This window comes from Cololabis saira, chromosome 15, assembly GCF_033807715.1.
Source record: "Cololabis saira isolate AMF1-May2022 chromosome 15, fColSai1.1, whole genome shotgun sequence".
Taxonomy (NCBI): Eukaryota; Metazoa; Chordata; class Actinopteri; order Beloniformes; family Belonidae; genus Cololabis; species Cololabis saira.
Window position 1 is genome coordinate 31188817 of NC_084601.1, and position 25378 is coordinate 31214194.

General features: G+C 41.8%; 2 protein-coding genes across 2 annotated transcripts; one reads left to right on the forward strand and one right to left on the reverse strand.

The window, feature by feature from the left end:
- The first annotated feature begins 1543 nt into the window (after positions 1-1543).
- Positions 1544-16477, forward strand: bmp8a (bone morphogenetic protein 8a). The gene is made up of 7 exons (XM_061741341.1): positions 1544-2599; positions 7268-7460; positions 12546-12694; positions 12790-12969; positions 13251-13330; positions 13935-14045; positions 14752-16477. Exons 1-7 carry the CDS (start codon positions 2122-2124, stop codon positions 14899-14901), a joined length of 1341 nt encoding a protein of 446 aa, XP_061597325.1. The 5' UTR covers positions 1544-2121; the 3' UTR covers positions 14902-16477.
- A 467-nt stretch (positions 16478-16944) lies between these two features.
- Positions 16945-21845, reverse strand: zgc:91910 (Zinc finger protein 706-like). Its single transcript, XM_061741342.1, has 4 exons — positions 21774-21845; positions 19676-19826; positions 18100-18227; positions 16945-17732 (listed from the first exon to the last, which is right to left on the reverse strand). The coding sequence occupies exons 2-3, from the start codon at positions 19808-19810 to the stop codon at positions 18132-18134; spliced, it is 231 nt and encodes a 76-aa protein (XP_061597326.1). The 5' UTR covers positions 19811-19826; positions 21774-21845; the 3' UTR covers positions 16945-17732; positions 18100-18131.
- Between the last annotated feature and the right edge of the window lie 3533 nt (positions 21846-25378).

Consider the following 25378-nt stretch of genomic DNA (forward strand, 5'->3'; position numbering starts at 1 on the left):
ATGCAAACCTGACATTTACTTTTAGTTCAGTTTGTGGAAAATGGTTGGCCTGGCTTTCTCTTTAAAACTTAAACAGTTATAAAGCATTACAAACTGTAACAATAGGGCAAACACACAGCATTGTTTTGTATTTTGTGTCTTTCAAATAAAAGACCATTTTTCCAGTCATATGTTCCTCATTCAAGGTTGTTAAAAAAATACTGCTATAATATCGTATTGTTATCGTGACCTCAATATCGTGTATCGTACCGTATCGTGAGATTAGTGTATCGTTACACCCCTAATATATATATATATATTGTCAAGTGTATCTAATATATATATATATATATATATATATATATACACATATACACATACATGCATATGTACACATACATATATACGTGTGTGTGAATATGTATAGATGTTTCATGTATCGGTATATATTGCATACTCATTCACATTTTGTGCATTGTCCTCTTCATCATGACACTTTTGTCGGCTTTGTTGGTTTTTCGGGGGGGTGTTTTGTTCCTTCAGTCATGCGCCAGCAGACCTCAGGCTCGCAGGAAGTGACCAGACGTGTCTTGGTAATTGTCTGACTCGTCTGAGATAAAGAGAAAGACCCGTCTGGGTGTTCAGTTCTGCCCAGGACCCAGAGTTAGACGCCCGGCCGCAGGTCCTGGTGGTGAATCAAATTAAGTCTGATAGGTTTCAAAGTCAGAATTTTTTTTATATTGCTGGTTCCACCGGAGATGTTGAGGTCTGAATCCAGCCTCTGCAGCTGTGCACTCACGCTCTTCTTTTTAATCCATCGTCACCCTTCCTCCCACCCTTCCTCCCATCTGTCACTCCGTCCCACCGCTGCCGTCTCCCAGGAATGTCATTTTTCACTTCTGTTGGTTTCAGGGCCTCTCATTCCCTTTCTTTTCTTTTCAATTGTGTTTGTGTTTGTGTGTCACTCTCTTCCCCTTCAGTTTACCTCCTTTATCTCTCCGGACGAAACGCTCCAAAAGCTGCAGATGTTCAGAGGAAAGAAACCCAAAAAGAGCGGCGCGTTAATTCCTGGCATTCTGGGAGTTGCCCTTGGGGTCAGGACAGAATGAACGGCGGTCACTCCGGTTTGGTCAGTGTTATTCATGCCTCTCAAAGTGACCACAAGAACCGGGCCGCTCCGAGGGAAACAGTACACAAACATGAGTGGGCACGCAGCTGAATCTTTCCACTATATTTGAGTCATTCCTTCCCCCCCGAGTCCTCCTGGTTCGCGTGAGGGAGTGTGTTTGCAGGAGAACGGCTGCAGGGCTCATGAATGAAACTGCTGCTTGTTGGGTTTTCTTTTTCAGCAGCTTTTGTAAATATAATATAAGGCTCTCCTGCCGAATCGCCCATCGCACGGAGCGCCAGACTCCCAGAGACTTGAACCCGGAGTGGCGATGAAAGGAAGCAGTCATGAGCAGATGAAAAGATAGATGGGTGGAGGTAAGCGGGAGAGAGAGATGAGGTCTCCCAAAGAGACCGCAGGGAGGAGTGATGACGAGATGTGAGGGGAGAGGCGGAGGCTGGGAGGGGAAAACTCCCTCCCGCTCGCGAACAACTGCTCAGGATTCACTCTGAGCGCAGCAGAGAAGAGGGAGATATATATAAATATCTCTCCTCTCTCAAGGATTTACAATCGGGAAACAATTTCAGGTTGTTTTATTTTTTTTTTCTCACAAATGGATTAAGACGCACATCTGGAACCCCAGAGATGAGTGGGTGGGAGCAGCCTTGACGGGATAAGTGGATAAAAGTTTCCAGCAGTGATCCCTCCGCAGATATCTCGCTTGACTCACTGCAGGTGGGGATTTAAGACGACCGGGAGACAACTTTCTAGACTCCTGCGGCACCTGCTCGGCACGGAAATTGCTTCCCGGTTTCCTCCAACGGGGGACGTTGTTTGTGTGCGATCAAAACACAGCTTTAAAAAGCTTGTAATTATGCTCTGACCCTCATCGTCTGTGCTTCTGGAGCTGCGTGGCTGAGCGTGGCGAGGTGGGGGAGTTTTCCTCCAGATTCAGGATTAGAGAAGGTGCAAGAGAGAGCCGGGACTCTTCCAGCAGTCGTACCGCACTTCATTTCTCTGATCGAGCGGCAGCAATGGCCTCGGACTTCTTCTTGGGGCTGTCGTGGCTCCCCGGCGGGATGAAGGTGCAGCCGGTGTCCCAGAGACGGACCAGGTCCTCCTCCACCCTGCTGCTGCTGCTGCTGCTGCTGCTCTTCCTCTCGCTGTGGAGCCAGCAGGCCGAGGCCGCCGTCCACTCCAGCTTCCGCCGGCTCAGCGGGCGCGAGAAGAAGGAGATGCAGAAGGAGATCCTGAGCCTGCTGGGCCTGTCGGGGCGACCCCGACCCCACCCGCCGCTGCGGCCGCCCTCCTCCGCGCCGCTCTTCATGCTGGATCTGTACCACGCCATGTCGGTGGACGACGAGGACAAAGGGAATGAGATCATCGTGAACGGACCCGGCGCCGGGCGGTTCGGCGTGGGACCGCAGGCGCTGCCGACCCTCAGCATGCACACGCCGCCGCTGGGCACCGTGGTCAGCGAGGCCGACACCGTGATGAGCTTCGTCAACCTGGGTGAGTCCTTTAACCCTCCGACCTCGGCGAGGCCTTACGCATTCAGCAATAAGACCAAAAATACAAAATTCAGTTATTGGTTAGACATAAGCAGATGTCCCGGGTGAAACTCCGAAAACCCCAATGAACTGGAGCATCGTTGGGGAAACGAATGGACCAAAGTTCTCCCACAACTCGTGCTGGAAACCACGACTTTAAGGTTCAAAAGGCAGATCTGCAAGCTATTGGTTGTTACTACTACTGTCATTTAGCAGGCACTTTTATCCAAAGCGACTTACATCTGAGACACACACAAACCCCATGGAGCAATTAGAGTTAAGGGCCTTGCTCAGGTGGTTTATCTTGGTTGCCATTCCGGGGCTTGAACCTGGTCCACCAAACCCAAGCTCCCCTCCAGACTATCAACCTCCATGTTTGGGGTACTTCATATTGCCCACTTTCTTTTTCCTTTTTTATAACTTCATATTTGTTAGAAGAAAAAAAAACAATGACAGTAAAAAAGTAATAGTTTTGTTCACCAAACAGGCTTTGAGAATCTCCCATACATGTGGCAGGTTTGTTTGATGTGTTGAGGTGAAGTTTGGGGGAGTTTCACGACATCGCTGAAACCTGAAACATGGAAAGTTTGGATCATCGCTGCCGGGTGAAGCGGCAGGTTCGGACTAGACCCGGGAAGGATGTAATTGCACCGTGCGTGAACTTGATGACTCGGTGAAATAACAGGGTTACAAGCCCAGCGAGCGCCTGAGCCTCCAGAGGGCTGACCTGCCATCACCCCGGACGGAACAAACCCGTCGGATCATCCCATCCAGACCAGGGATGGACGGGGTTTCCCTCCCCGTGTTCCTGTCCACGTCACAGACAACGAACCAGACACTAAATATCAAAAGATGAATAAGACCTGTGGGTCTGCTGATAGTGCCCCTTTGACGAGGCCCTCCAAGCAGACCTGGGACTATATTTCTGGGTTGACGATGACCAGGGCTTCAAGAGTTGGCTGGGCGGCGTGGGCCGTACGCAGATTTAATTATTTATCAGGATGTACGATTGATTCATGAATATAATTCACTGAAAATCTGTAAAAATCAGGATGTCAAATACAGTAAACTCAACATGGTTGCTGTCACGCTTACAGTCGGTTATGTTGGCGAGGGAAAAAGAGCGGCGTCTGCATTGTTGCTTAATTACAGGCTGCAGATTATAAACAGATCTGATGTGTGCAGCTCCGCGCTCGCTAGTGCTGCTCCCCGTGGACTTCTGAGACGAGCGGGCCGCGTCCGTGTCTGCAGATCGACGGCAGAGCCGGACACGCCCATCGCTGCTTTTTCTGGACTGCGGCTTCGTTTGCCAGGTTTTGTGAGTCCGGCCCTCTACCTCCTCTGGTTCTGGACCATTTGTCCAATAAACCAAAGTATTTCAATTCTCCACCTTCTGACTTTTTACGAGCCAAACGCCGAGCCGCATGGCCTCGTGCGAGTGTGCAGGAGCGCATGGCGGCCAGCCCGATGCCTATCTGCTGCAGCCTGGAGATTAAACATCCTCCTCAATGGCTTCCTTCCTCCGGCCCATCTTCACCCAGCTCACCGTGGGAACCGGCTCCCTCGGCTCGGGGCTCCTAATGAACCTCCACCGAACGATGGGTTTCCTGTTTCAAAGTCCTGCTCTGTTATGGAGAAGAAAAAGCACCCTGAAATTTATCAGTCAACGCTGCAAAAATCACAGCATCCCTTCCTCCAGACCGCAGAGATTTCATAAACAAAGGTGACTCACGGCTTCGGGACCGGCCCACGGAGCTCAGCCGGGTTTCATCTCAGGTTAAACCCCTTTAAAAGCATTTTGAACACACGAGACGATAACAGAAAACACTGGACGGCCCGTGTGTTCATACATGTGCAGTGTGTCATGGGAATACACAGCTGGATGGAATTAAAGGCCCCACTGACAACGGTCTGAAGTGAGATGAAAATACTTCAGTGGAGGAGCGTCTCTAAAAATACCAGGGAGGGCTGCAATTAGTGGTGTGTGTGCTGAGCAGCTGCTGCGGTCCAGGGCACTAAGTGCCTCTAATTACTGCTGTGTGTGTGTGTGTGTGTGTGTGTGTGTGTGTGTGTGTGTGTGTGTGTGTGTGTGTGTGTGTGTGTGTGTGTGTGTGTGTGTGTGTGTGTGTGTGTGTGTGTGTGTGTACACCAAACAAGGAGCTCCATCCCGCCTTCTAGTCATCAGTATGGGAGGCAAAAAAACGTGCAATCCCATGAAAAGCCACCAGGGGTCCACTGACCTGATAGATGTCCAACTTTTCAGCAGAAATTAACATATTTACAGGCTGGTTGAAGCTAAAAATAGCTCAGTTTAACACCTGTCATGTGTAAGTACCTCATCAGGTAAAGTGATGCCGCAACCTCTGAGGCTGAAGCTCCGGCATGATCCGGGTAGTCCTGTCCTCACAGGACTACCCTCCTCCTGACACACCTGATGAGCCCACTGGGAGTGTCTGAGACGCCTCAGTCAGTAAGTTTACATGCACTAACAGAAAGTCTAATTGTTCCCTGAATCCGACCGATATCGAATATTTAAAAGCCATGTATACACCTTAGCCGGGCTGTAGTTGAACCGAACTGAAGCTCTTGAGATCGAGCTTTTAGTGCCAGATAATGGGTCATAATCTGAGTTATTCCAGCATGTATACCAACCCATGCTTAGCCGAGCTACCGACCACCCCCGGACCTCCCCCTTCTGGAAGAGACGACACCACGAAAGCCAAAATATCAACACGGTAGGAGGATATGAAGATGAACACCACCGGAAGAACGCCACCTAGCATCGCGGAGTCAAACGCACCTCACTCAATAATCGATTGTCTTCTCGTGCATGTTTACGTGGATTTCTCTGAAACTCCACTTTAATCCTGAGCTAAATTGTTGCCAATAGCTTGATTTAGATGTGTAAGTAACCACACTTGAGTGTGGAGGAGCAGCTGTAGTCCAGGTTCCTCCCGGGTAACAGAACTTCTCTAAGGGAGGGTCCGACTAGCCTGCTGAAGGAAACCTCAGAAATCACCATGAATCCATTGGGATGATGTCTTTGTTGCCCGGCAACCATGACATCACATGCGTCGGGAGGTAAGACGGGTGAACTCCCTCTAAACCCTGCACTTCAACATCTGGGATACAGAGGTGCTCCTCGACAGTAACCTGCTCCGATCCGTTCGGAGGAGTCTCAGAGTGAGTGAGACCCCCCCCCTCACCGCGATGATGGGGGGAAAGAAGACTAACGTCCTGTCCCAATACTATCACTACCCCTCGTTTTCATCCCTACCCCTAAATTTTGCGCGTTCCCGTGAGGGTAGTGGTGTCCCAATTCCTCGTTCCACCTAGGGGTAGTGAAGAAAAGTAGTGTAGTTGCTATGAATCTGTCCCTACGGATGTAGGGATTTCTGATCCTCACTAGTTTGATCTAGGGACAGAAAAAATTCCCAGAATGCTTTTCGTCGTCATTTGCGGACTGAATAAAAAAAAAAAACCATGGCGGACATTTCTTATTTTTTAGTGAATAAAATCAATATTTTGAGTTAGTTTCTGCAAAAAAATGCAACGGTAACTTTTACGCCTGAAAAAATATTAAAACTTAATAAAGTGTCATATTAACAGCGCTACAGCTGAAATTAAAACAGCTTTTGGCTCTCAGCTTCCTGATTAGTGGTGGTGCTGAAAGTAGGAGTAGGGGGAGTATTGGGACAGGCCCCTGGGAAGATTTCAAGTGCCCCTAAAATCTGTCCCTTCTTTTTTAGGGGTAGTGAAAGAAAGTAGGGCTAGTGAAAGTAGTGGGGAGTATTGGGATTGGGCCTAAAACTTCTTCTTTCTTCCTCCTCCTCTACATCCTTGACCTCTCCAACTTGTCTCCACATTCAGATCACTGAAAGATTTGGGAAATGTAAAAAAAAAAAAGTGTGGTCCAATCCGGAGCTGTGAGACAGACGTCGCAACGTCTTGTTTTTTCTTGTTTCTTCTTCTTCTAAAGAGTCAAAAGTGAGATCATGATTGACTTTTGAATAATTGCAAACTTCAAACCTGACTGTTTACCATTTCTTCCACTTTGTCGTCGCCAGCCAGACCAAAGAGTGTTCTGGTGTGTGAGGTGAAAGGTCAACTGAAAGTGGGCGCCGTCGGCACCTCTCATGGTTGAGCCTGACGTACTTCAGTCAGTATATCAACAACCTTCCCACCCATATATCAGGATGAGGAAACAAGTCGGCTTGAAAGTCTGTAGTTCTGCATTGGTCAGACCTGTCGCTCGCCGGAGCTCATTCCCGGTCAGAACCGGTGTTCTCCGGTAGATCCTGACAGAACAGCGACGGGATTCTTCTCCTTTCCCTCCTCGAGCTGCAATAAAGTTAAAGACTTTTCCTTTCTTCTTTGTTCTTCTGCGGCCATCCACTGATTCATCTCCCACCGCTCTCATCACCTCCACTCCTTCATCTGCTCCGTCCGTCTGCTGTGAACTCTATTTGAAAGGCTCCTCCGAACAGTTGCTGCTTTTCTGCTCTCGTTGCATCATCGTTTCACCGCAGACCTCAGATTGACCGTCTTTCTCAGCCGTTGACATCTCTATCAATGACAAGGCGGGTACTGCTGTCCTGATAACCAAACATCCGTCTGTCTGTCTGTGCAGTGGAGCAGGAGCGCGACCTCCTGCAGCCTCGTCCGTACTGGAAGGAGTTTCGCTTCGACCTGACCCCCCTCCCTCAGGGCGAGGCCGTGACGGCGGCAGAGTTTCGGATCTACAAGACGCTGACGGTTGGCCAGAGGGTGAACCGAACTCTGCACATCTCCGTCTACGAGATCCAGCGAGAAAACAACCACAGGTACTTAGTCTCTCCGCCCCCTTTCAGGTTTCAGCTCCTCTGATTGGTTTTCCCATTTTACTTATGTCTTTTGGGTTTTTTTTTATCATCACCACCTTTACAGGTTTTAATAATGCCCTGAATTCTTTCCTAGATTAAATAGTTTGAGTAATTTCCTTCATAGTGTTTACATGTCACATGACAAAGGAATGACTCTCTGTTTGCAGGGTGTCTACAGGTTTGACCAAGTTAAATTTTAGACTTTTTAATACCATTTTTCATGCTAAATTTAAGACCAAACAGACAGTCACACACTTTGAACCCAATGTAACAGGGTAACAATGTGAATGCACAAATACTTGAAACATAAGCTAACTTACGTTACTTGAAGCACAACACAAAACTCCAGCGCTTTGATCTCCATTGGGCCCAACTTAAAACGTTTACAGCGAACCACACAGTAGCCTAACAGTCATCTTTGGGCATCTTAGCTTTCAGCCTCCACGAGAAAACTGGAATTTTCGAGCCATTTGTCACTAAATTTACATTTACCCATATTTGTTTGACAGGTTCTGACAGGTTCCAGCTCAAACGCGATGTAAAACCTGCCGAAATAATGAAAAACCAGCACAAATCATACATTCTCTATGTTAAAACCGTAAATTATAAAATGCGTAAGCATAAGCAAAAGAAAGCTTCACAACAACACAAATAGCCCAAAAAAGTTCAGGCTCCAAACAAACACTACGATTAAACTGAGTAGATCAGTGCTTTAAGTGGGCGGGTACGCACCGGTACGGAGTACCCCCACTTCTCAATATTAGCCTCTGGCATACCGGGACCTTTTACGGCGTACCGGGACTTCTCATGAGCTCAGTACTCTGTTCTCTCCTTGCGATTTGGCTACAGTGGCGTCGCAACGCGACTGCCCCTCGTGAGACGTTCACTCGTAAAGCCTGATTTATGGTTCTGCGCTAAATCGACGCAAGGCATACACCGCGTACCATACGGCGTAGGTTCTGCGTTGGTGTAACGCGGAACCATAAATCGGTCCCGCGAGTCGAGAGGAGGAGAAGTATTCAAGGATTTGGGGAATACAAGGAGCTGTGGGGATCCCGGACACGAGAAAGTCTGAAGCCTCTGCTAAAAGCTGTCCATACCATTGCTGTGTCTACCAGCAGTACTGGAGTTGAGGGGGGATGAGGGGAGATGGCACCCCCTCCTGAAATAAAAACGGTCCAAATCATCCCCCCCTGAAATAAAAACGGTCCAAATCATCCCCCCTGTAAAACTGCCATCCCCCCTTTCCATCCCTTATGTCATTTCATCAATGAATGTGGTTTTACTGCTATTTCAACATTTAGAGTCATCACCAGAAAAATAACAGAAAGATATGTTATTTGACAATTTTCATCTGTTTCAAGTAAATTTTCACTTGAAATAAGTAGAAAAATCTGCCAGTGGGGCAAGATGTATCTTCTCATTACAAGCAAAAAAAATCTTGTTCCACTGGCAGATTTTTTTCTACTTATTTTAAGTGAAAATCTACTTGAAACAAGTTAAAATTGTAGTTTTTTCCAGTGACGAGTCTTGTTTTAAGTGTAATGAGATTTTCTTTACTAAAATGAGACATTTTAACTAGAAATAAGACAAATATTCTTAAGATTTTGAGTTTTTGCAGTGATCCATTTTACTTATCCTGTGAAGGACAGAGTCATATTGATAAGTTCAGAAAACTGTTTTTATTGTTGTGTTTTGATGTATTTGATGTAAGCCCAGTGGATATTTAAAGCTTACAGAAGGCTGCATTTAACTGCTGCTATGTCATTCCTGCAGTATTTCTGCAGGTGTTTTGGTCAGTGATATTATTTGTAATATATTATATTATTTGTAATCAGCACAAATTATCTGTCCCCATATGATAAAATCCACCATCCCCCCCATATTTTTTTTTACAACTCGAGTACTGTCTACCAGTGAATGTGAGCGTTTTCTTGTGTACACATAATTTGTTGGAAAATTCAATAAAACAATTTTCTTTTAAAAAAAATCAGGATCATGTCCTAGTATCTAAATATATCACTTAATCATCTGCTGTTACCCACCACCTAATTTACCTGACATCAGTTGAATAAGGGGAGTACCGGAACTTATTTTGGTCCACTTAAAGCACTGGAGTAGATTAAAGCAAATGAAGTATCAGTGAGTTTATTGTGTAAGTTTCTACTTTTCTCTGCCATAATGGAAACTTTTTTGTTAATAATTTATTTTAAATATTTTGTAAAAACCAGGAAAAGCAGCCCAAATTTTGTCAACCTGCCCAGTCCTATATTTTTCAGCCCAAAGTCAAATGAAACCCACTCAACCTGGCAACACTGACTGAGGCGTCTAACAACCGGTAGACAGATTTATTTCTCCCTAAAAAACGTTCAAATAAACTTTAATAATGACTGGATACATCCCCTCTAAAATTAAAAGTCAAATATTAAGACCCTTGGATTGAGATTTAAGACAAATAAGGCATTTACTGCAACACATTTCACCATGAAGACACATCACACAGACATCACAGCCGTTACAACACACCTCACTGTCACAGCAGTCACCTTGGTGATTTTAGTCTTCTCTGTCACAATACGGATTCCAGATATTAATAAAATACGTGAGACTACACTGGAGGAGGTTAAGGACACACAGTCACACACATGCATGCACTTTAAGAGAACTCCCATCTGCTGCAAGATTAAAATGTGTATACCTGTCATGGATAAAGGTTTTTACCCAATCACGGTACTAACCAGTAATATATTTGCAGACAGATTTGTAAATAAAAATAAAACAGCAAACCTTCAAACTTGATCAAGCTGCAGTGATTGATAACATATGCACCTGTGATATTGTCAATAATAATATTAATCCAATTCAATTCAATTTTATTTATATAGCGTCTATTACAACTGAAGTTGTCTCTAGGCGCTTTCCAGAGACCCAGAACATGAAACATATTAGCAGACTATCATCAATGGCATTAGTGACCACCTACTTGTCTCTGTTGTGTACGACTGAAATTATTAGAAAAAGTCAAAAATGTAACAATCAATCTGTATTTCATTACTTCTGTTAAATTTAAATATGCTAAACTCTGTATAAAACTGGGCATGAAACGCAGCTTCACAAATTATAGGCCCGTTTTGTTACTTCCACAATTCAGCAAAATTGTAGAAAAACATTTTCTTTGTTTTTTTTTTTTATTATATTAATTAAATCAAAAAAATTGATTAATCAAAAAGAAAAAAAAGAAAAAGTTTTTAATAAATGAAATAGATACTGCTGTTAAGCAATTAAAAAAATGTAGTTGAATTAATTAAGATCTGTAGTTATAATTAATCTCATCTAAAAATTGCTGGGAAAAGCCCTCAACTTGAGGAATTGTCCTTTAAATTCATTACATTATTGTGGCAGATCAAAACATTGATATATAACAAAAAAAGTGACTTCATAAGGTAATTCATGTATTATTTTAACAGATTGAACAGATGCAGTCCTCGCTGTTTATATCCACTTGGCATTCGCCAGCCTCTCGGCCGCAGACGTGCGCATGCGCGGTGCTCTCCGCGGTGGCAACACCGTTGCTGCTAACGTTAATTAACGTTAATTAGCTGTGGCTGCGCGACCCGGTGCTCTGCGTTTATGTGGCTAAACTTGAGCTGGTAATCAAATTCCTTTCCACAAAGAACAAAATCAAATAACAAAAAAATTACCTTACCTTTATCAAAAGTGCCGTCGGGGCGTTTTGGAAATGTAAATTCACTGGACCGACAACTTTCACGCCCCTCACTCACTAGTGATGCGCGGATTGATACTGAAACATCAATACTTCTGATACCAGATCCATACGCTCTAAAATCAATTCTCAAACTAAAATATCGCTACTTTTGATAATTTGGTAATTTGTAGTAATGTGTATCACTAACAGGAATACGGTGGAAACTAAACTAAAACTAAACTAAACTATTCAGATTTAGACTAAATGACCCGCTGCTGGTAGGAACTACTTTTTTTCATTTTCATTTTAAAAGTATTTCTTATTGTTGTTTATTATTCTCTTATTTATTTTAATGGTTTTATTATCTTGCTGAGGATCGTTTTTTAGTGATGGAAACACCTTTTTTAAACACTTTTGACTTTAAAATATAAGTGACTCTGATGTCTTGTATTCTTAAACTATCTAAAATACACCAATTTTTTAGATTTACCAGGTGTATTTGCACAATGTATCGGTTTCGAATCGGTGATACCAGCCTGACTTTTACTCAATATCAGATCAGAAAGGAAATCTGTGGTATCGAACATCATTACTACTCACCATCTAATGCTTTTTGGGAAGATTTGTATGACTGGTTATTCCCCTAAATTTGTCAATTTCTCTAATCTAACAAAAAAAAAAAAGGTTTTGTTTGGTATACTTGTAAAAGACCCAACACATGATTTGGCAATTAACACGATCATCATTCTTGGGAAGTTTTTATACATAAAAATAGATTAATGAAACTAAAACCAAACTGTTGTGTTTTTCATAAGGAGCTATGTCACTATTTTTCGTCTTTAAAGTGTATGGAGAAGAAGAATGCTGTGAAATTTTGCAATTTAGTAGAGGAACTTAATCTTGCAAGGTACCCCTAGCTGTCTTGTCTTTTCTTTTCTTTTAATTTGTATTTAATCTCCATATTTCCTTTCACTCTCTACCTTACATTGGGAGTCTACCAGCATCGGCTAAACAAGCCCAAACACAGAGACAGACAATAAAGGTCCACTTCGAGGCGGGACTTACCGTTGTTTTCCACCCCTTTCAAAATAAAGGCAACTCGCAAACAGAAAAAGTAAAGTTAGAGATCAAGAAATACATTAAGCGATTAAAAAAACATAAGCCTGTAATTAATTAATCGCAATTAACGCATCAATTTGACACCCTTAGAAATAAATAAAGTCCTCTTCGGCCGTCAGAAGTTACCAAGATAAATTGTACTCACAGATTTTAATGATGCCGTCTCTGAGCAGATCTAAAATAACTACTTTAATTACTTTCTCTGCTTTCTTTTCCTGCAGAGAGCCGGAGCTGGTGCTTCTGGACATGCAGTCGATCCCTGCAGGACAGGAGGGTTGGCTGGCCTTCGACGTCACCTCGGCCTCCAATCACTGGCTCCTGCATCCTCGCAGCAACCTGGGCATCCGCCTCTACGTGGAGACCGAGGAAGGCGAGTTACGCCCCGGGGAGAGCTGACCCAAGTCCGTTCCTCTTCTGTGCGTCGAGTGTAATTTCTAACGAGCCGTACATGTGCTCCGGTCTCAGACCGCTCCCTGTCTGCAGGCTGGATCGGACTGGTGGGCCGCAAGGGCCCTCGCTCCAAGCAGCCCTTCATGGTGACCTTCTTCAGGGAGAACCAGGTGCCCTGTCGGCCGCCGCGGGCCGTCAAGATGCCGTCCAAGAAGAAGAAGCCTAAATACGACCTCCCGGTGCCCAGCATCAACAGTTAGGTTCCAGAGAGGAGCATCTCTCTGCTCTTACAGTTTATACCCTTGAAAGTCGACTTATACGATGAATCAGGGGTTAAAAACCAAGAAGTGGACCAGATAGGAAAAAAAAGAGACTGAGATTCAGATTTAAGTTGTTTTTTTTGTAGTTTTTTTCCAATCAAGATGAACTAATTGTGTCTGAAAAAGCTCATCTCCTCCCAGGAAATAGCTGCGTTTTTCCCTTGAAGCTTGTTACTTGTCTTATTTAACTGAAATGTGTTTTTCTTGTCTGTGCAGAGCAGAGCTCTGCAGTCAAAGGAGGTCAGCCCTGCAAAAAACATGAGCTCTACGTCAGCTTCAGCGATCTGGGATGGAAGGTAGCTCCTGGACGCGCTTGATGCATCAATGCAAAAAAAAAAACACGCTTGCCTATTCGTGCAGGAACGCTGACGACAAGTTTTATGAGATTTTTATTTTGAATTATGGTTACTATAAATAATTGCAGCCTTGAGTAATAACGCGCAAGGACGGCTGCTCTGGTAACGTCAGACGGTCTTGTTCTGTTATTAAATTCACATTTATAAGTATTTAGAGACGTTCTGATGGGTCTTGAAAACCTTTTTCTTCTGATTGTTTCCACTTACGACGACGACGAAATGTTCCCATCATTTTATGAAAAAATGGAAATGAAAGCTAAATAAACTTACCTGAGTTTTACAAAACTTTGACTTTTTTACAGACTTTTGATTGGACAAAGTAACTAATGGGTGTGGTTCTCTCTCGTTAAATGGATCTTATATGGATCCATTCACGACTATTTCCACCGGTACAACATGTACCGAACCAATTGCAGCTATGCACAGGCGGTTTTTACGTGATTTTACGCGTGGGCGGGCGATTATTCCCAATAACACTCTGGATCAACAAGTTTTCGTTTTCTCTCGCTGACTCCTTACACTGAAACGACCTTGTTCTGCTCAGGACTGGGTTCTGGCTCCCACCGGATACTCGGCGTACTACTGCGACGGCGAGTGTTTACATCCTCTGGGGTCCTGCATGAACGCCACCAACCACGCCGTCATCCAGCAAGTGGTCAGTCCAACCGTTGCACCGCGTCCCGCCGCCTCCATCCTCCACATCTCTGCAGTTTTTTTCAGTCTTTTTTATCGTTTCATCCTGATCAAAGACTTTATAGTGTAGAGCTAGTGAATACCAATAAAGAAGTTCACACCATGTAGTACTACTTTATATTTCTATACAGTCTATATATCCAAAGATCTGCTGCACAACTGCATTGTTGTTGCTTAAAAGTTTGACTTGAAAGTGGCGGATTTATGCTCTTTCAGTCATCTGATTTTGATCTCTGGCCCCTCTGAAGTAACATTCTCTTCATATTGCTCGGTTTAAGTGTCTTAAAGCTTTTTAATGCTACTCCCAAGTAGATTTAAGACCAACTTCACAGTAACACACATTTCTATTCTACTGTTTTTACCTCGTAAGATCTAGTTCAGGTTTTTTCTTGCAACTTTGGGGCTTCTTTTAAAAAAATAAACATTATATTAACACTTGATTTCCACATACATGTGCTATTCTTGGGAGGTTAAATCAAAATTAAGCATTATTTTTAGTCTGATGGTTTCTTGAACATTGTATTTGCACTAGAAGGCACTCGTGCCTGGTGTCAACACCAACTAAAACGATCCTCAGAGCTTTTAAACTCAACTTGTATCTCTAAACACGTCCACATCTCAGGCCCTGAGGTCTGAATTTGAACTATGGTTGTAATCTGTTCTGGCAGGTCCACCTCCTGAAGCCCGACGAGGTCCCCAAGGCCTGCTGCGCCCCGACGAAGCTCAGCCCCATATCCGTCCTGTTCTACGACGACAACAACAACGTCATCCTGAAAAAGCATCGCAACATGGTGGTGAAGACCTGTGGGTGTCTATGAGAGCGGATCAGCTTCAGCTCCAGAGTCCAGTTCAAACTAGAAACATCACGCAGACATGAGCTTTGCAGAATATGCAGGAACCTGGATATCAAACGCGTCACAAATCTTGGACGGCTCTGTGTTCAGGCGCTGATTTAATGGTCAGATTTTTAAGAGTCCAAATGTGCACTTTAATTGAAAGGTAAACAGTTGAAACACGTGCAGGTTTAGAGCGTTTCAGAATCAGTGCTGTTCTTGGTTTAATATCCACCTTGAACGTTTAAACGTACGTTATTATCCTCCGACATCAAGTCTTACAGCCACTGTGTAGTAATACCACTTCTGACCACATGGGGGAAGCATATCACAGGGGTTTATTGTCTTAAAGCGAGGGCTGGCACATGAAGGTCGCCTCTAGTGGGACAAACTGGTATTACAAGACACGCTCGCCCATTCCCACTCCAACCAGTCCTGTCAGTGGCTCTTGTGTGCCCCCATGTGGTCAGGAGTGGTACAGTAATCCCTCATTTTTCCCGGGGGTTACGTTCCAAAAAGAACCCATGATACAATTATTATACAAGGCTTCAAATTGCGGAGATAAGCACCGCGACCCAAGTTATTGGATTTGAACAGGAGAATCGGTGCAGAACGTTTTGTCGACATTATGGGTTTTGGAGAAAATTTGCAAACTTAAATTTGGAAAGCCGTTTTACGTACCTGACCTGTACAGTACATATTACACTGTAACGTTATTGACACACAGGAAGTGAAGAAGCAGGGAGACTGTTTAGTCAATCAGAATGCAGAACACAACACATTCTGATTGCGTTATAGCGAGGGATTACTGTATTGCTGCATAGAGCAGTTTTAACAATACCAGTTTGCCTTCATAAAGGCTCTCAATCGGAATTTGCAAAGCAGGTTTGCATTCTCAATCCATTTTATAAATATCAAAACCATTCTTAATGCGAAGGACAACAGCGTAAACTAATGTGTGCAGCAGAAAGTGTCTCTACTCCCATGCTGCACCCTGACTGCAAATAGGAAGCAACAGTTAATTAATGTAATTAAATTAATGATTAGCTCATCACTGACGCTTAGACGTTACCGTTTCCTCTCAGATTTAACAGACTGGACACTAAACACGGAGGTCAAAGTTTCCGTAGGTGAACGTCATCCTGCTTCCTAACTCCCGGTGCCACTGGCACTTAGATTTCCTGACCATCAAAACCCAAAGAATAAGCTCTGAACCAGCACTGGACCTGCCTCCGCTCAAGAGGGTCTTCACGTTCACAATGTTCCAAAGCTCAATGTTAGTCCGAGTTACAGAAGCTGCATCCTCGGACCGGGAAGGCAAATGATTCGGAGTGGTATATAAATGCCATTTGTGATGCCTCTTTTTTCTTTTCTTTTTTAAATAACATAACAGCACTATTTTTGTAGTAAGTGGACATTATACAATTGTATTCAATAAATTAAAAATGCATGTTCTTTATTTACAAAATGGACTGTAAATACAATCAAGTCTAATTTGCTAAATTAGTTTGGTCGTAAATGAACCCTGTACGTACAAAATGTAATAAATTGTGAAACTGAAGTGGACATGAAAGGATGTTACATTATTTGGAGCTCATTAATGGAAAAATGACACTCGTTTGCATCAGTTCTTACTTGGTTCACTTGAGAATAAAATTAGTTATTACTGAGAAATTAAACCACTTCTGATCTCATGGGGTCAAACAGATGAGCTGTGGTGACAGAGGAGCCTGACTGATGTAATACCTCTTTATCACACCAGAGGTGCAGTTGTGTCTCATGATATCTGTTATGCTGAGCTGAACACACCTCAGAGTGGTTTTGCTTTAACTCTTTTGTTGCAGTCAAATTAAGCCAAAAAGACAAGTCATTTAAATACATTGTTCTATTTATTGAAAATAGTAAAAAAAAAAAAAAAGCAAGTACAGTGAATCCAAATTTGGTTAATTTTATTACCATGGTCAGTTGGTGAAGAATAATTCATTTAATGGTTAAATTTACTTGGTGCCATTAAATTGTGTCAAAAAAAAAAAAAAAAAAATCATGTCCCATGTAACTTAAAAAGGAGGAAAGATGGGGTTTCTGCCCAGAAAAAAAGAAAAAAAAACTGCAGTCATTTAAGAGTTTTATACAAAAGGTGAAGTAGCTGTGTGGTGCAACGTGAGGTACAGTTGTTAGGTGTTGCTGAACGCGAGACACCTGTGAGTTAGTAGCAGCACAGAGGGGGCAAAGCTGTGGATCCAAATGCCATAAATATCTGGGTTTCAAGGCTGGGATGTTTGACATTTTAAAAACGCTTAATGACCATGAAAAAGCGGCTCTAATCTCGCTTGTGGAAGATGTTTGGAGTTGCAAAGGTTTAGCCACACAGCGCTGCCACGTCTGTGTGCGAGTGAGGGAATCTGTCACAAACGACGACAGTATTTCAATCGCTGCGCAGTCATCTTTCCCTCCTTTAAATAAACTTCCCCCATCATTAATCACAGGATCATTTGTACGGTGTCAGCAGATAATGGAGCTGGTTCTGCTTTCTGGGAAATCCCCCTTCTTTCCTCCCACCCCAACTGGAAAAGCAAGGTAGTTGTACATAATAAATATGTATATATATATTAAAAAAAAAAAACCTGCTGGTGTACGTCTGCCCCATTGTTACCGTTTTCTCCTGCACAAACACCCATGTACGTACACAGCATATAAACACATCCGTCCCCCTCCCTCCGTCTCCTTCCGCAGTCCGTGAATACTGTCGGGTCCCAGTGTTTGTCAGCGTCCTTCAGGTGCAGCGAAGCAGCCTCTAATCCGTGGTCTTTGTCCATCTGAAAGCAGCAGTTTGGGAATTGGTTTGGTTAGTTTCATTATTAATCGAGAGACATGAATTTGACTGCATTTTCTTTGGCGTATGTTTACTTATTTTCTCTGCCATCAAATCATCGTTAGTATTATCGATGATGCGGTACTTGTGGTACAGGCTTTGTCTAATTAAGATTGAAAAGCACCATTTATTAGCCCAATCTTAAAAGTATTAAACAAAACACGGAGGATTGGCTCGACGGTGAAACCCAAAGTTTTACAAACTGATGTGAGACAAAGAAGTAGCATCGGTGGGCTTTCGTACCGCAGATCCCCGAACCGCCTCATCACCCAAAAATAAATAAATAAATAAATAAAAATGACATATCGTACCTCATGTAGGTCCAAGTCCAGTCAGGGGTCTTTCATGCCTGCACATCTGCCAGCTCAGGAGGCATCGGGGACTTGGGATGTTTACTCTCAAAGTGCTGCTTGAAGGTCTTGGGGTCAGGCATCTGGGTCTGAAAATAATCACAGCACTCAAAAGTTAACTTTACAATTTAAAATCCAAAAAACACTGGACAAGGTCATTAACCAAGTTATTAACCGTCCGGTAAATCTGAGTGAACATTTGTGAGAAAATGCCTTTGACAAAAAGTGAAATACTCAATGCAAACGATTACATTTATAAAGACACAACAATCTGATTACCGAGAACACCAATGACGTCAAACCTCTTATCAAACAGATGTGGAAAGGAACTGTTTATTATAAATATGTCTAGAAATATAAATGCTGACGTACTCAGTAATGTCAGTTAATCATAAGTTTCAAGAGGTAAAAATACTGATCTGATCCATACGTGTCTACAATGCTACATATTGTCCAACAATAAATCTTTTGGGAAACATAATGCAAAATAAATAAACAACTAAAACCACATCAAAGTTCAGAGCAGCAAGTTGCCACAATCACGACTTCCAGCTTGTTTTCCAGACACACAGTTGTCAGAAACCTTCACCGGACAAAAGAGAAAACTCCCAACGCCTGCAACTAACGACTATTTTTATAGTCAATTAAATCCAGCGATTATTGAGATGATGAATCAACTAATCAGATTATGAATTGCACAATAACTTAACTCATTTTATTTTGGCATTAGGTTTTTAAATTAGCCTAGGATTGCTAGCAAGAAAACATTCAAAATTATTTCTTCAGTGATTTATTTAACTGTGATGAACAAACTTTGCTGCTCACACGACTATAAAAGTAAACAAAGTAAGGTCAAGTTAAAACCCCGTTACGATTATTGCCACCAACAGTGCGATCATAACTCCTGGACGTTTTAAAAAGCTAGAAAATTCTAAAAAGTAGTTAGTTGGTTGGTTTGAGAGAAGAGGATGGAGAAGACAGAGTTAGATGGAGACAGATGATTCGCGGTGGCGACACCAACAGTGAAAGAAAAAGATGTTTGCACATATATAAACAAATATTCACGGAGCCCCCAGCACTTTTGTACAAGATCCCTCAGTGTGTTTTCTGCATTATACACTAGACATTACAGTAAACGTATTCTGAGCGACTTGATTTAATTGCAAAGAACAACATTCAAAATGGAAAGAAAAAAATAACATTTCCCAACTTTGTTTTTCAATTCAAACTTTACATATCCACAAAAAAAGATCAATAAACGCAGGTCAAAACCCCTGATCTGAACCAAACCATTATTTCCAGAGGGCAACAGATGCTCAAGAAATTTCCTCTTAACGTAATACAACCAGCAAGAGCAACAAGCATCCAAAACATCCACAATGATGTACAGAAGAGTAGGAACCCCGGAACCGAATGGCTGCTGCCTGTTTTTCAGTATCATCGTATTGATTAAGGTGTTATTTAACATTCCTGCAGCCATCCAGGATCAGAACTAAGCCAGACTACTGTGCAGCTGGCGGCAGCGGCTCATACCGACCCTGCAGACGGGGCAGGTGTGGACCAGCGCCACCTTGGCTGCAGTCTTCTGGTCAGCTGCCTGACCTTTCTTCTTCTCCGCCGCCTTCTTGGCGTTCTTCTGCTGGGACTGAATCTTCTGCTGCCCGCGAGCCATGGCCCTCAGCTTCAACCTGCAGGAGGAAAAACACGGCAGCGGGTTTTAAAAACGCATCAAGTTGTGGTTTATTTTCAAGCCCCAATCTTAAATTCATTTCTCCACATGATGACATAAGGAGCTCAACTTATTTTTATAATTAGTAATTATATGGACCTGATTTAGATGTACTGGCCAGACTTTGGACAGTGAATTAATACAACCCTGGACCACAATAAATGCTTATAAAAACCATACCAAACTGGGTTTAAGAGAAATTTTAGCTTCATTTTTTTTTGAGCCAGTAAAATATAAAGAAAGGTGATTTAAAGTTTATTTTGCTGTAATATTGCGGTGTGGAAATAAATTTAACCTAATAATAAATGAATACAGACTTTTTAAATTCCTCCCGTCTACCAGTAGTTCAAATTCGTCATTTCGACATTTGTAGACCTGAATATCTCCCACCCACATAAAATGTGCCGGCATTATATTACATTTTATGGGAAGAGGAAAAGTGAGTGAATAATACTTTTTATTGGGCAAATATTGGTTTGAAATATTGATGGCATTTTTTATATGTCTCTTAAGGACAGATTAAAACAGTTTCTGAATTAATTTTGTTGTATGTTAGCATAGTATTGAAGGGTTTAAAACATGTCCTCCGTAGTGGACGTTTGTAGTTAATTCTTTTATTTTGTTCTTCGAGAATTTTACTGCGAATTGTTGAGGGAAACTCAGATATTGAGTTGTCTGATGAAGAAATGCAAGATGTAGTGTTTGAGCCAGAAGCAGAGGAAGCTGTCTAAGTTCTTCTGAGACGGTATGGTGCCGTCCATCTTCCAGAGATGGTGGACGAAACACAAACGCATCAAGGTGTTGCAGACCCAGCTGCAAGAGCAAAACGTACGTGATGTGCGCAAAGTGCAAGGTTCCTTTGGGTTCCAGGGGAAGGGGGATTGCTTTTTGAAGTATCAAACCAAATAAGCACAACAAAGCAAAACTAAACAAAAGGGATGATGGACAGTTATGTGGATGTTGAACCCAGGTATTTTCTTACATACGGCTTTCCGATGTTCACTGTGGAAACGTATCTTAAAAATAAACTAAAAAGGTTTTCAGCATTCTGATTACCTCACAAAGATTGGCAAATTTAAATTTATTTTTTTTCCCCCGGGTAATCAGGAGGATACAGACTTTTTACATTTACTGATCAGAACGAGTAAGTCATTAGTTATTATAGTAATTATATTTTATATAATAGTAATTATATGGACCTGTTTTAGACGTATTGGATAGATTTTGGACAGTGAATTAATACATCTCTGGGCCACAATTAATGCTTATAAAAACCATGCCAAACTGGGTTTAAGAGAGATTTTAGCCTGATTTGTTGTTTTTTTTGAGCCAGTAAAATATAAAGAAAGGTGATTTTAAGTTTATATCGCTGTAATACTGCAAATTATCTGTAATATTGGGGTGTGGAAAGCAATTTAACCTATTAATAAATGAATACAGACTTTTGCTGAAATTTACTGATCAGAACTTAAAACATTTACTTTTCTTAATTTATAAAAGTTATGATAAGGTACAATCCCGATGTATTAGATAAAGAAATGCTGTGAAACATTTAATTAATTAATTAACATAATCCGCTTTATGTGGAAACATCAGAACCAACGTTTTTAGAATCAAACGGTGACAAACACGTGACAAACTGTAGCGTATTATTGAATTAACATGACTTAATTAATCTGTGTATTTTTATTCCACAATTCGTTCAATTATAAACTAGTTTACACTAAAAAGGCCTTTTTCTTTAACCGGCGCCGCCTGATAGTCGAGCTAACGCGGCTAAACCGGTCAATAACGACGCCGTTACAGTCAAAGGAAGCGGTTTTCCAACACATATCGATACTATTCATCAATAAAACAGCGTTGAGCTGTGTAAAAGTGTGAATTGTTTGGTTTTAGGGAGATTTACCGTCGAGATGCGACCAGGTCTTCGCTCCTTCGTTCGACTTTTTTTCAAATGCATCAGAAACGGAAGTTGTGTTTTTTCAAAAGTGTATTACAATTCCCAGACGAGGCGAGCAGCGCCGCCCTGCCGGCCGGGGGCGGAACTGCAGCCTCAACAGCGACACCAATCCAATCTTTTTTAATGTTAAAATGAACATTTTTATCCCTCAAAAATCCTACATAAAAAAAACATTGGATCTCCTATCAGAGGAAAGCAAAAATAATAAGTGAAACACGTTTGATTTTTGGATGGAATTATAGAAACATAATAACTAATAAGTAAACAATAAACTGGACTGGACTACTAATTCTTCTGCACTCCACAAAAAAGGCCAGAGCAGACTATCTGCTCAGGAGGCTGAGGGCTTTTGGTGTGCAGGAAACACTCCTGAAAACATTCTATGACTGTGGTGGCATCAGCCATTTTTTATGGAGTAGTCTGCTGGGGCAGCAACATCACAGCTGCAGACAGAAGGAGGCTGGACAAAACCATTAAAAGGGCCGGCTCTGTCGTGGGCTGCTCTCTGGACACAGTGCAGGTGGTGGGAGAGAGGAGGATGATGACTAAGCTGTCATCCATGATGGAGGACTCCCCCCACCCCATGAAGGACCATCAGAGCGCTGGAGAGCTCATTCAGCGACAGGCTCCTTCACCCTAAGTGTGTGAAGGAGCTACAGAAGGTCCTTCCTCCCTGCAGCTGTGAGACTACACAACCAGCACTGCTCACAGTAGACCACATACAACCTGACAATAAATATACATAAAAGGGAAATAATCTGCAATATCATTCTCTGCAACGTGCAATCATGTAAATAACATCTGTAAATATCCATCTGTTATTTTTTATATATACTAGTATTTCTTATTTATTTTTTTCTCATTATTATTGTATATACCAGTTTACTGTTTACAGTGTGTTATTATTACTGTGTGATAACTATTTCTATTGATGCCTCTTGTTTTTTGCACTAACCCCTTTGCTGCTGTAATCTGCAAATTTCCTCTCTGTGGGACTATTAAAGGATTTCTTATCTTTCTTATCTTATCTTAACTAAAACTAATCAGAGGTCAGTTTCAATATTCAGATTGAGATTTCAGATTACTTTATTAATCCCTTTGGGAGTTTCCCTCAGGGAAATTGACATCTCCATCTCACTCACTCACCACTGTCATATACAAATCAAACACCCCAGAAGCTAAACACCCATATAAAGTTATATCGTTTATATAAAGTATAAAAATAATTATATGGATAGAAAAAGTGTTGTGTAATATTGCACAAGTTATTGCACCGTCCTGGTTATTGCACACTTACTGACCCCCCACAGTCCTCTGTTCTTCAGTTTTTCTTGGCCCTCCTTCCCCCCAGTGAGGAGTATTCTGCACAGCTTTTGTTTTTGCATTCTCACTGTGTTTTTTTTTTTTTAATCAACATTTCCTTTAATCTAGTAACACTATAAAAAACATTTTATGCATAAACTTTGGTGTCTGACGTGACTATCAACTTAAAAACAAATTTTTTTGTGGAGCGGAACTGCAGCTTCAACAGCGACTCGAGCTCCTAAATCTCTAATCTTTCAAAAAATTCAAAATTAACATTTTTTTATCCCTCAAAAACCCTACGTTAAAAATATTTGATATCCTATCAGAGAAAAAACTTAAGTGAAACAATTTTATTTCTTGGATGGAATTATACAAACTAATAACTAAAACTAAATCAAAGGTGAATATCTCAATATTCTGCACAGCTTTTGCATTCTCACCATTTTTTTTTTATCGTTTATTAACATTTCCTTTAATCTAGTAACACTATAAAAACATTTTATGCATAAACTTTGGTGTCTGAAGTGACTGACAACTTAAAAACTACATTTTTTGTTTTTGGAAATGTGTCAACATTAGTAGGACAGCTTTGGGTCACATTATAGACGTGGAGGTTAAACGATTTAATAAAGTTCATTTTGTCCATGGATTTACAATTTAACGTGCTGATTCTAGAATATTTAGGTTTTTAAATACCTGACATGTTTCGGCGATTACTTCCGCCTTCATCACTCACCTGATGGAGGTTAAACGTCTAACCTCCATAAAGGTTATAGACGATATTTTTACCTCTTGTGCTGTTTTGATTCCATGTTCACTGAGTTTGAAATGATTCAGACAGATGCTCTAAACACAGTTTCATCACTTTATTACAGTAAATGAGTCCATATCATACCCACACAGAACAGAGACAGACAGGTTTGTGTTATTTTCTCTTTCCTTCCCCTTCCACCCCCTCCAACACCACAACACATCAGTCCTCTGGGCCAGAATGACACCAAAGATAACAGCTTTAGACGTGAAAAAAAAGAAAAAGAAAAAAGTGACGACGTGTAAAGAGAAAGCAAGTTTTCAGAGGATTTAAAAACAAGTAAAAGTTTCAGAGATTCTTGAAACTGCCACTCGTGTATCCACACACACTATCTGTGACTTCTCTCTCAATAAAAACGTCCGATTCGTGACGTCTTGCAGCAAATCTGAGTGCTGAACATCACATAATACTAAAGTGTCCACGCGGAGGACTGGATGCTGTAACATCATCTCTGGTTCCACTCAACACTTCTGAGCCGTCTCAGTCGCTGGACACTCTAGATTTGGCAGTGGCCTGAAACTACGACATTTTCCTAAATACTGCACATTATAGTAATTATATATTGCAGTCTGACACAACAAAGAGTTCTGTTCCAAAATGAGAGGTAAACGAGGAGCTTAACCTGCAGTTCCTGCCTGTCTGACGCCTACAGGCAGCAAAAACCCCCAGCTTTTGACGCAACACATCAGAGTAACAGTTTATATGTTAAAGAAGGTGGAATCGAACCGGTGCAAAAATGGATCTGAAGGAGCAGCAGCTCGAGTTTTCCACGATCGAAATGTGCATGAGGTGCAATGAGGGTAATTTAGGGAACAGCTGAAACCAGATATCTGGTTCAAGTGATTATTGTGTCCATCAGAGTGTAAAAATAATTTGCAGGTGTTAAAAGTATAAATATGTAATCATGATCAAATGAAAAGACGGGATTATTCATGCCTCTTCTAGCCTGATTTAAACTTTTCAGACATTTTACATTCAGTCATGTGCAGTTCAGGTGTCACGACACTTCATGCGTTTGCATTAACTGATTATATTCACCCGAACATAAAAACAAAAGAACATTTTGGAACAGAACCGTTACAATACTCGTTCCACGGTCAGACGGTCCCACAGAGGACTGAACGAAGGAGAGCAGATTTACACCGAGACACTTCACAGTTTTCACTGGACGACATGAAAGAGAAAGAGAGAGAAAGATCATCAACAAACATGACGAGTGGATTTTTTTTTTTTTTTATCCTTTTCTCTTTTTCTGTATTTACATTTTGGATTGTGAAAAAACAAAAAAAAAAAACTTATTTACAAAAAAAATTCACAAACTAAGACTGTTTCATTATCAGAATGAGGGAGATGAGATATACACAACTCTGTAAAAAGTAAAAAGAAAGCAAAATAAAAATCGGTGATATTTACATGTGCGATAAGAGTTGGAGAG